At 47.4% G+C, this 12,179-nt stretch overlaps 1 protein-coding gene across 1 annotated transcript; it reads left to right on the top strand.

The window, feature by feature from the left end:
• Positions 1 to 604: 604 nt before the first annotated feature.
• LOC127210867 (17-beta-hydroxysteroid dehydrogenase 13) lies at positions 605 to 11,564 on the top strand. The gene is made up of 6 exons (XM_051170634.1): positions 605 to 902; positions 5,089 to 5,196; positions 6,782 to 6,913; positions 8,836 to 8,942; positions 9,597 to 9,734; positions 11,415 to 11,564. The coding sequence occupies exons 1-6, from the start codon at positions 693 to 695 to the stop codon at positions 11,533 to 11,535; spliced, it is 816 nt and encodes a 271-aa protein (XP_051026591.1). The 5' UTR covers positions 605 to 692; the 3' UTR covers positions 11,536 to 11,564.
• The last annotated feature ends 615 nt before the right edge of the window (positions 11,565 to 12,179 follow it).

Raw genomic sequence — 12,179 nt, 5'->3', positions numbered from 1 at the left:
CTATTTTATGTCTGGGTATGTGCGTGCATAAGTAAGAGTGTGTATGTGAATATGTGAGTGTGTGTGTGATTGTATGAGTGTGAATGAGTGTGTGTGCGTGAGTGTGTGTGAATGTGAGCATGTGAGAGAATGTGTGCGTGCGTGCGTGCATGCGTGCGTGCGTGCGTATGTGTGTGTGTAGAATTGGCTCTCTTCTTTCACTATGGATCCCGGGGATCAGACTCAGGTGATGGGGCTTACATGGCAAGCACTTTTGACTGCTAAGGCATCTCACCCGTCCCTTAAAGTTTCTTTAAGATAATGTTTCAATCCCCTAACTTTCCCCACCATGAATAAATATGACTGCACACACATGCATGCACATATTCAAACAATAATAGATCATTAGCTGATGCAATACTTCCAGAGTAGCTTTGAGAGGTGACGTTTTCTGTTGAAACATGGTACATGACTGCCCCTCAGATAAGCGGGTCCAAAGGGCACAGCCTGCTGGGTTCTCTGACCTGCCTTGGGCCTATGGTAGAAACTGGCATCATTTCAAAAGCCAAAGGTGTATCTGATTTGTCGGGGGACGCAGTCAAAGCCCGCCTCTCCTCCAGCAGCCCATAATACCTGACAGGGCTGTCTGTAGAGCTCTGTGCAGAAGAGTCTGTTTCGAGGACTGAGCCCAAGCGGGAAGGCAGCGCAGAGCCATGCCCCTCATCCTGGAGTTTCTCCTGCTGGTGGGCATCATCGTGTACTCCTACCTGGAGTCACTCGTAAAGCTCTTCCTTCCCCGGAGAAGGAAATCTGTGGCCGGACAGATTGTTCTCATCACCGGGGCCGGACACGGAATCGGCAGGCTGACTGCTTATGAGTTTGCAAAGCGGAACAGCAGGCTGGTCCTGTGGGACATTAATAAGGTAATGCATATTTCCGCCGACCTCTTAAATTTACAAAGTAGTAGGGCGTATCTTTCTTTAGTTACTTGATTTGGCACCAGCTTTTCTTTTCTTTCTTTCTTTCTTTCTTTCTTTCTTTCTTTCTCTCCCCCCTCCCCCCCCCCCAAGTTTTAATAGATGCGCTGGAGTCCTGCTAGATCCGAGTGATGGATGAGCTAGGTGGAAGGAGCAAGATGAAGAGCGAAGCCATGGTGTTGCATTGTGTTGCTTTGTTCGTTTGTTTTCTACCGCAGTGTACAAGTTGATAACAAGAGATGTAGGAACCAAGAAGCTCCCAAGCTGCTGAAATTAGGCAAGCCACATAACTTGTCTCAACATGATTTAAAAAAAACAAATCTCTACAATTGGGATAAAACTTCACAGGGGCACAAAACTACAGATAATTATTGCTAGTGGACAAGTTTGGCCAGTACACACTCTATTAAGCTAGGAATGACTTTTACATTAAAAATTTTTTTATTTGTTGGGTGATTCACCTGTTCCCTTCTGTGATAGAGCCTGAACCCAGGGCTTAGTGCTTGCCAGGCAAGCACTCTGCTGCTGAACCCCAGTCCAGCTCCAGCTTTTACACAGGGGTTCTCAAAACAAAAACCCACGAAGAACTTATGGCAGAGACCCACAGTGCCCCCACTCACACGTGCACAACCTTAAAATACTCACATCTGACCTTTTGCAGAAAAAAATTACCATGTCCTGAGGAAGAAGAGTAAATAACACTTTAAGTGCTAAACATGGCCTGGTGTGTGGGCAGCATCGGATGCGTTAGAGTCTTCATCAGTGTTGGGCTTCCTCTTGGACATTTGCAGAGTTGCTGACCTCTGGTTTATTTATAAATGCTCTTAACTACCTTTAAATCTGAAGTCTTGTATCACTTTTCCCTAGACACGTACATTCCCACAAGGCCATAAAAATACGAAAAGCTGGACTGGGCATGTGGCCCGGTAGTACAGCAATTATCCAGCACATGCGAGGGTCTGAGCTCCAGCACTACAGGCAAATCAAAGACAACCTTCTTGACTGATGCATGTCTGATACAGTAGCTCAGACTGGAGCCACTCTGTCTATCTGTCTGTTTTGCCTTTGGGTGTTTTGTTTTGTTTTGTTTGAGATACAGAGTTTCCAAAGGTTTTGTTGCGATTTTGCTCAGCTTCAGGTAACCCTCTTTTGTGTTCTTTGTCACCTGCAGTAGCACCGATTTCCCACGCCCTTGAGAACCATTCTTGGATGTTAGGGGCTGAGTCCCCTCTGGTGCCGAGCATCTCTGCTTAGCAGACACAAGCATCTGTGGCCACATTTGTTGAGCGTTTGTTGAGCTAACACATGGTCCGTGGAAATGATCCTGAGATGAGCAAATCCTGCAGCGATCCTAGGGAGCGCTCTTCAAGTTGAGAAAGCGGGGTCCCATAAAAACCAACACTACTTAAAAAAAAAAAAAAACAACAACAACAACAACACTAGTAAAACTATAAACAAGAGTACATCCATCCAGAGGCTTCATGAGTTTTTCAGATTCTCCTCCCCAGTCTGTCTGGTAGGAAGATGCCAACACTTAGTACACTTCTTTTAATTTGAAAATTTTCAGACACAGAAAAAGTAAAACTAGAAAGAGGTCATGTCAAAGATGACTTTTTTTTTTTTTTTTTTTTTTTTTTTTTTTTTTTTTGTGCCTGATCACCGAGTGACTCAACCTTGTAAATTCTCTTTGAATTCTTAAACTTCATGATTAAACATTTAAGATATTAAATTAAACTCTGGTTTCTCCCCACTCCCATTCACCAAGGGGCCAGCTAGCTTTCCACCAAGCTGGCTCCTTTTCCTTAAAAGGTGAGAAGCACAGTACAGTGAGGCCCTGGCTTTAAATACAGTGACACACAGTACAGCGAGGCCCTGGCTTTAAATACAGTGACACACAGTACAGCGAGGCCCTGGCTTTAAATACACACAGACATGAAACACAGCTTCTAGGGAAGGGAGCTCAGCAGTGGGGTGCTGCAGACAGGTGACAGGGGATAAGATAATAACAGCATACACACGTGTGAGATTGTCAGGCTGGGTGACCATGAATAGAGTGGCACATTGGAAAGTGGAACACATGGGACACACACAGGACACTGTTCAGTCTCTTAGAAGAATGAGGTCATTCTAATTGCAGGACAGTGGGTGAAACTGGAGGTCATTATGTTAGGGGAAAGAAGCCAGACTCACAAAGGGAAGCATCAGCCAGGTGCGGTCACTCAGCTGTGGTCCTAGCACTGGAGAGGCCAAGGCGAGTAAGAAGCCAGCCTTGGCTATAGATAGAATTATAGAAAAAGATGGAAGAGGGTAGGAGAGGGCAGTAAGCCCGGGCACTGTCATACCTCACACACATATGTGGGAATGCCACCACGAAACATACTATTTTGTACACTTATAAAAAAGACATGCAGGACACAGGAGTTTTGACACCACAGAAAGTGTTTTCATGTGCAAAAATCACACACACACACACACACACACACACAAAATACACCCCACATTCTGCCATGTTCTAGATCAATTATGAGGCCGAAGGTAAGTTCTTATTAGCACAGCAATGGGCTTTATCCCTACCTATCACCCACATGTATATTTCAACCATATTCACTGCCCACCCTCATTCTCTCATGTCCCCCCAACTCTTGTTGATCCCCTTTCTAACTGTCCCCACCCCTTGTACTTTGGTGTCCTCTGTATGTGTGTGAGCTAATGAGTTTAGTTAGGGTTGCTAACATGAGCTTGGATGCCGGTTTATTCACAGAAGCAGGAACAGCTTGCCTGTGGCTGAGCTGCTGACCTTGGTGACACTAACAAATTGTCACCTCTCCCACCCAATCACCTGCCCGAGGCTCCGCAGATTACTGCCGCTCTACAGGTCTCAGGGCTAGCTGAGATGGGATAGAGTGAGGAGAGCAGCTGGGCAGTCTGTCAGTAAGCAGGCTTCCAGCAAAAACCAGCACTCACCAGCACAGACAGCTGCTCTATGCTGCAGCCCACCCCAAGTCTATGTGAAGGGACAGTTGGCTTTGTAGTGACATCCCCATCCTTAAAGTATGTCCTTTGAGACTTTAATTTCTGCTCTGTGGTTTAGCCAAGACAGGGAGATGCAAAGGGTCTTGCCTGAGCCAGGCAAGCAGCCGAACACACCCATCCACTGAGGGATGGCCCCGTGTGATGGCTGCACCGCTGCCATCCCAGTGTGCACAGGAAAAGGCTTCCTGGGCATCCTCACTCTTCACCACAGAGAAGCAGGACAACCGAGAGAAAAAAGTATGCTTTTTAAAAAAATAATAAATTAAACCTCATAATATTCCCTATGAAATGAGCTTGGAAGGAATTCAAATTTTCCTGAAATGGAGATAATAAACAAACAAACAAACAAACAAACAAATAAATAAATAAAAGAAAGACAGCCAAGAGTGGTGACTCGCACCTGTAGTTGGCATACTCAGGAGCAGGAGGATTGGCCTGAGTTGGAGACCTGCTTGGGGTACAACATAGACTAAAACACCAAGAGAGAGCATATACACACACACACACACACACACACACACACACACACACACTCCATTAGGACAGTTCACCTCAGGCAAGAGGCCTCTGACTTTAGGCTGAAAGTAAGCTGCCTCCGTGCCCTGGACTTGTGTGTGATTCTCCTCTTGACCTTTTTCCCTCCAAAGCTCCAGAACAGTAAGCACGCAGTTAAGACTGCCGGGTGTAGTGACGGCCTCTTTGTGGGAGCCTCTCGCCTCGCACCAGGGATGAGCCCAAGTGTCAGGGCTGGTCAATAGAAGTGTACCATCTAGAGTCCCTGCCACTTAGTCAGCGGCTCAGCACTTCCCTGTCAGCTGCAGGTGATGCTCCACACGTGTGTGCTGTCCTCCGTGCTCAGGCACCTTCGCCGACACTGTCGAGCAGCATTGTCAAGGCTTCCCTTGACGCCGTGACAGTGTCACTCTCCACGAGAATCACCCACGTGTGAACCTCCAGGCCAAGCTGAAAAGCTGCCAAAGCCGTTGTGTGTTTCTCTTTGCTGTGGCGCTGGTATAATTAGTCAGTATAATTAGATTATTAGTTCACATAAGGAGACCTTTGTTATCCTCAGAGCCTGATCTTTTCTTCTCACACACAGCGAGGTGTTGAAGGAACTGCAGCTGAATGCAGGAAGCTGGGGGCCACTGTGCATGCCTTCGTGGTGGACTGCAGCAACCGGGCCGAGATTTACAACGCTGTGGATCAGGTGAGCCGGGTGCAGGAGTCTGCGTTATGTGTCGGCTGACACTGAGCTGGGAAAGGAAGCGAGTTCCTAGGGCTACCTGGCTTCCGGCAGACACCTGCTGCTCGGTGAGGCTGCTGTGTGAGGACAAATATGGAACTTTCTTGGTGTTGCTGTCCACTCAGCTCTGGCCTCTGTCACTGTTTCATATTGTGAGTCAAATCTGCTCTGACCATAAGTTTGGCCCAGAGAAAATGACAGAGGCTCTATCAGCAGAAAAACTGATCCCTTTCTAACTTTTTTAAAATTAAATTTTGTTCTGCTATTTCTTTACTTATCTCCGCTCTGAGATGTTATTGGTTTGTGTGTGTTATCTAGTCTTTTATGGGAAAGGTAGTTAATGACTTTTTAGACCTTTTATTCGTTTTATTTATTTAATGTAGGTGTGTGCATGCATGCTTGTATGTGCATGTGTGTGCGCACAACCCACGATGCCTATGTGGAATTCAGATGACAACTTCTGAAAGCAGGTTCTCTCCTTCCATGCTGTGGGTCCTGCGGCGTCAGGTCTGGCACAAATGCCTTTACCCACTGAGCAATCTCACCATCCCATTGTAACCATTTAGAAAGAAGAAAAGTAAACATCAAGTGCCTAGAGTAAGCCAAACCCTCCGATAAGCTACTGCCTTCTTTAATCTAATTTAAGTTTTTAAATCCCATTAGCCTCACTATAGATGAGCAAATAAAAGCTTGGAAGGTTTGACCCAGACAAAGATTGTGTGGCCAGTGGGTAGTAGAGCCAAGATGAATTACTTAACACTTAAAAAATATTTTGTCAGAACTGAAGTATTAGCCTACCAGCACAAACATTAATTCCTGTTTGTGTGGGTTAATAAGCTTTCACACTTCCTAGTAGACACAGAGCATAAGATTGAAGGTTTTAACAGAAACAGTTTAGCCTGCTTGATGACAGCTTTCCATTTGTGTGTTACTGTTTGGGCCAGCTCTTTCATGTCTGAACTCAGACCTTGTGAGCTGGAATGAAAAGCCTAATGTGTAGATGGCATCACGGTCAAGTTAGCTGTCACCAAAGCCAGTGAGCACAGGCAGAAATCGCATCTTAAATCTGTCCTTATTCTGTGAGGTCAGCAGATTGAAATCCTACCTGCCTGTCTTCCACGCCATCCCAGCCGGCGGATTGCAGGGGCGGCGAGGATGGACAAAGGCAGCACGTCCCTGGAGCTCAGTCTCCCCTCTCAGTCAGCCAGCCAGCCATGGCTTCGTGACTTGTGGTGTCTGGCTGGCTGTCATTATCATCCCTCGCGCCATTCCCTCCTTCTATGTGTTACTGGGCTGAGGCATTTTTTGCAATGTTGAGTCTGCCTAGCTTCTGCTGGTGTCAACCTCAGACTCCTTCGGTAGGAGAATGGTGTGGTTAGCTCAGAACACACAACGTGTAATTGCTAAGCTATAAGTAATATGTGACTTCCAGTTCCTTTTTACAAAGTAGAGTGTACGTTCTTACCATCCATCTGTGCTCTATCGATGTAAGTCCCACAACTTCGTGAGAATTACCCACCCCGTGTGTGCATTCCCTCATTTTAAAAAGGTAAAGAAAGAAGTGGGTGATGTGGAAATCGTGGTAAATAATGCCGGCGCGATATACCCAGCCGACCTTCTCAGTGCCAAGGACGAAGAGATCACCAAAACCTTCGAGGTCAACATCCTAGGACACTTTTGGGTGAGTGAGTCCGAAATGTTTCTGGCTTGTGTTCCTGACCTCGCTCCAGTACCGGAAACTCATTGAGTCCCCAGTATTGGAGGGGGGAGGAATGTAAAGTGTGTGTGTGTGTGTGTGTGTGTGTGTGCGCGCGCACGCGAGTGTGTGTGCGTGTGTGTGTGCATGTATGTGTGTGGGCATGTGTGTGTGTGCGAGTGTGTGTGCACGAGTGTGTGTGCGTGTGTGTGGGCATGTGTGTGTGTGTGCGAGTGTGTGTGCGTGTGTGTGTGTGCAAGTGTGTGTGCACGAGTGTGTGTGTGTGGGCATGTGTGTGTGCGAGTGTGTGTGCATGTGTGTGTGCGAGTGTGTGCGCGAGTGTGTGTGTGCATATGTGTGTGTACGTGTGTGTGTTTTAAGTCAGGCATCTTGTAACGTGTTGAGAAGAGGCACAGAGTCTCTGGCATCAGGATTCAGAGTTCAAGAGGACACAGTACACCTAAGAGAGAGAGAGAGAGAGACATTTGGTTTGGTTTGTCGAACAAAATCTAATGCAGAGGGTTGTCCTGTGCATCTTCCTGGTGTTTCAGAGGAAACACACGCCGTGTGCATGTTTGTGTCCTTTTGTAGGTGTTTACAGCTGGGAGGACAGAGTGGCTGCTCAGGTGTGTGCAGATGGGCAAGGCTCTGAGAGAATTTGACATTTTGACGTAACATTATCATCCACAAAGTTTATGGCTGAGAACTTCACAATCGAGTTACCAAAAATAATTTTTTTAAAAAAGAAAAATCTCAAAATGTTTTGAGTTCACAGTTTTGCGCTGGTCTGTGTTCATAGCTAACCTCAGCCATAAGTAGCTGTGGGCTGAACAAGCCTGTTAGACCCATGGGGTGCTGGAGCATGGGACGATGAGCCAGGCGATTTCTTCCTGTTTGTTGTTTGTGAGAGACTGCGGTGTGGATCTCAACCCTTTGGAGAGAGCGTTGATAGGAACTAATACGTCAGGGCCTTGATATTAGTGTATTGCCTGGAGTCAACCTGGATTTCACAACACCCTTCATCAGCCCCTCGTGTGTGCTAATGTGATTCGGCCACCATGCCACTCACACCACACAGAGACCTTGTATGCTAGTTATCTAATAATCAGTCACACGTTATAGCTAGGTCACAGGACATATAAAAAAAAGGTCAGAGGTTTAGCTCCACGGTGAATTCCATTGTGTCTACACAGATGTGTAGGCAGGAGCTGGTGTGGGGGATTTTCTGGGCAGCCTGCGCTCTAGGAATTTGCATAGAATTTGAGGGATGGGTCTATAAAGTTCTCATAAAGTGCTATTGATATTTCTCACTATACAGTGAGGCTTTTTTAAACATAACATATTGTATAATATATATTGTCTCAAGAAAGAGACATAGGTCTGCTCACAATGCAAGGTGGCTGTGAACCAGGATAGAACTTGGCTGATTCTCTTTAATTGCAGATTCCCGTCCTTTGAACCGAAACTAAGAACTTGTAAGATGCCAAGTTATCCTTCAGTTCTGACATCCGTGCATCTCTCCCTTGACGATATTGCTCAGAGCTCAGCAGCCCTGTGCTTGTCTAGAATGTACAAAGTCCTTGGGTTAACCCCCAGCACTATAAAAATAATAATAACAGTGTTGTTTATATGGTATATCCAAGTCGGAGCTCCTTAGTCCCTCCTGAAGGGAAGGTGGTGCATCCACACAGGTTCTCAGCATGTGATCTAAAGGACACAGCTCTCCGTGCTGATGCAGACCATCGTGATGGCTTCTCCCTTTCTAGCATTTGTGTAGAAGGAAGCATGGAGTCTTGTGATTTCATTTCCAAAAATGCCTCCACCTTAGCAGAAATGAAATGGCCTGACATGGAATCCGCCTAATGTCTGTGCCATTGTTTCTTTTCTATTTTTACATGGACCTTAAGATCATAAAAGCACTTCTTCCATCAATGCTAAGAAGAAACTCTGGCCACATCGTCACTGTGGCTTCAGTGTGTGGCCACGGAGTGATTCCTTATCTCATCCCATACTGGTAGGTACCACTTGCTCTTGGCGCTGTGCGTTTTTTGCACCCCAAAGGGACGGCCAATCTTCAAGCCTCTGTGCCCACAGCTCGGTAACTTGGACGTAGGAAGTTTACACAGTACGTTAGGATAATTTTTAGATGACTTCTAAAACAAGGAAACTGGCTCTAATTTTATTTAAAATATTTTAGGCTTCCGAAAACGCCCCCAGAGAGTATGTTTCCACGGTATCCTAAAATGAGTAGATGTTGAGACAAGAAATGACAGGCTGGGAAGCAAAGCACACAGAAGCGAAAATGAGCACAGAGGCACATCGTGGCATCTCTCACACGCGCGTGCATGTGTGGGAGAAAGAAAGTGAAACAGCTCTGCTTTCCCTATCTTTGTCAGTTAGAAATTAGGAACAGGGCCCTGGGGTGTAGCAACGGTTGAATACATTCTTAGCTTGTGCCAGTCGCTGAGGTCAATCCCCAGCACCCCAAAAGAAAAAAGGGTTCTGGCATGTTCAGAATTCTGCTTAATCACATAAGAAAAAGAAAAAGGAATGGTCAATTGCTCTCTCAGAAAAGATGTGAGTAGCAGACTGGGACAGATGAAGCCGTCTTCTCACAGGCAGCTGAGACTGTCACACCCTCTTTGCTGATGGCTGATTTTTCTCACAGCTCAAGCAAGTTTGCTGCCGTGGGCTTCCACAGAGCGCTGACTGCAGAACTTGACACCTTGGGGAAAACCGGTATCAGAACCTCGTGCCTCTGCCCTGTGTTCGTAAACACCGGCTTCACCAAAAACCCTAGTACAAGGTGAGGTGGCAGCCGGCTGTGCTGGCCTGTGAGCTGGAGCCCCCCCAGACAACGGAATCTTGAATAGGCCATAGGGACTTAGCAAGTATGTCACCTTCATTAGGAAAATCCTGTGCTTTCTTATGTGGGAGTGTGGGTCCCATAACAATCCTGCCAAGAGCTCAGCGTGGAGTCTGACTCGCTTTGTCAGGAGTGACCTGACACTCCAGGGGAAGCAACCATGGCTGCAGACGACACGGCCATACCCAGGGCTGGGAGTGTTCTCACTCAGGCCTGGAACGTTCCCCCAGGGCTGACAATGAGATGTTCATGTCAGATGTGGCTCTATGCAAAGTTAGGAAGGGAGGAGCCAGACTTCGATAATCTAGAAGCATTCATTTGCGTTGCTGGGTGATGTTTGCTAGTCCGCAACACAGACATCCCAATCACAGGAGTCTGCAAAAGCCGCAGACTACCTCAGGGAATTGTTCTAACACTCACCCAGCCAGGCCTGGGCATGCTAACCTTGGGGTGACATTTAAAATCAGTTTTCATGCTTTGGCTTTTCTCTCATCATCTTCATTAATGGGCAGGACCCCATACTGGCCATAGGTTACAAGAGTTTCTCAATGATACATGTGCGTGGGCTTTGGGTCAAGGAATGCACCGGCCGGCTGTAAGAGAACACTGCTTTTACAGGTCTTAAGTACTAACCGCCTCAGAACAAACCCAGCTCTGCAGATACCCACACACTGGGGAGTGTACTCAGCCATAGAATATTCTCCTTATATCCAACAGGAATTGAACCAGAAGGTGTTTCCTTCCTGCCCCACCCCCACCCCCAGGGATGCTGTGCACACCACCCCCACCCCCAGGGATGCTGGGCACACCATCCCCACCCCCAGGGATGCTGGGCACCCCACCCCCACCCCCAGGGATGCTGTGCACACTGTTTTGTTTTCTGCCCCTTCCTGTCTTGTACCTTGGTCTGGTGAGGTCACAGACACACTGCTGGGCCTGAAAGCTCACCAATGGGGAAACAAGGCATCAGTGTGGGATGTAGGAGGAGGGGAGGTAACACTGAGGCAGGGAGTCTAGAACATTTCAAGCCCTAATTATTATTATTATTATTATTATTATTATTTTTTGGTTTATTTATTTGCTGGCCGTAGCTCCCTCTTTCCTCTCCTCCCAGGCCCACTCTCCCTCCCCCCTCCCTCTTCCCCTTCCCCTATTCCTCAGAAAAGACAGCCCCTCCCCCCAATCCCAGCTCATCAAGTCACATCAGGACTGAGCATATCCCTCCCCCTGTACCTGGCAGGGCAGGCCCACCAGGAGCAAGTGATCAAAAAGCAAGCAACAGAGTCTATGTCCTGGACAGCCCCCACCCCTCCACTGCTCCACCCCTCCACTGCTCCACCCCTCCACCGGTCCACCCCTCCACCACTCCACCCCTCCACCCACACCCCGCTGCCCTTACTAGAGGACCCACGTAAAGTCTAGTTCTAAATTTGGCAAAGAGATAGATTAACTTCCTCAGTTCATTAATTTTAAAAAAGTATAAATTGAGGGGCTGGGGTTTCGCCTCAGTGGCAGAGTGTATGCTTAGGATGCGCAAAGCTCCGAGTTCAGCTCGAGTGCCCAAATGAAGATGTAAAATATAATGAAATGGAGGAAACCTCTTGCCCCACTTTCCCCCAGGTTGTGGCCCGTGTTAGAGACCGATGAAGTTGCGAGGAGGCTGATAGACGGAATCCTTACCAACAAGAAAATGATCTTCGTTCCGTCCTATATCAACATTTCTCTAATACTGGAAAAGTAAGTACAGCGCAGAAGCCTGAAATGCTAAGACACAGAAGCGTCGTCGTAGACAGGGTTTCAGATGTGGATGTTGCTATGGAAACACCCCCTGCCTGGGGTGAACATTAAATTTCCCATGTTACCACCTTACTCACTCTGGGGTGAGGGGGATGACGGGCTCCTTGAGCGTCTGGTTCCCTTTTGTGGAGTATGTCAGCCATCTCTGCCCAGGTTCTGCTCAAGGCTATTCAACTGAAGGAGAGACGATGAAGAAATACAGCGTATAGCGGCCCCACAGGGCTCTGCGTGTGCGTGTGCGTGTGTGTGTGCTGACATATGTGTGGGTGCATGTTCATGCCACAGTCACCCTCTCAGGGACCAGCCACCTAGGATGTCTGATTTGGGTGTGTTTGTTTGTTTCTTTCTTTCTTTCTTTCTTTTTTCTTTTCTTTCTTTTCTTTTTTTAGCCAGGGTCTCTCCTTGAGACCTGGACTTACCAATTCGGCTAGGAAAGATGGCCAGCACATGTACTGCATCCTGCACCACATTGCACATCCTGTGCTATCCCAGGCCCTACATCCCCCAACACTGGGGTTACAAATCTCCCCACCACACCCGTGGTCCATTCTGGGGATCGAACTCAGGCCCTCAGGTTTGTGTGGCCGT

Source organism: Acomys russatus, chromosome 28 (assembly GCF_903995435.1).
Source record: "Acomys russatus chromosome 28, mAcoRus1.1, whole genome shotgun sequence".
Lineage (NCBI taxonomy): Eukaryota > Metazoa > Chordata > Mammalia > Rodentia > Muridae > Acomys > Acomys russatus.
Note: the sequence above shows the minus strand (reverse complement) of the source record. Positions and strands in the feature narration are given on the sequence as shown.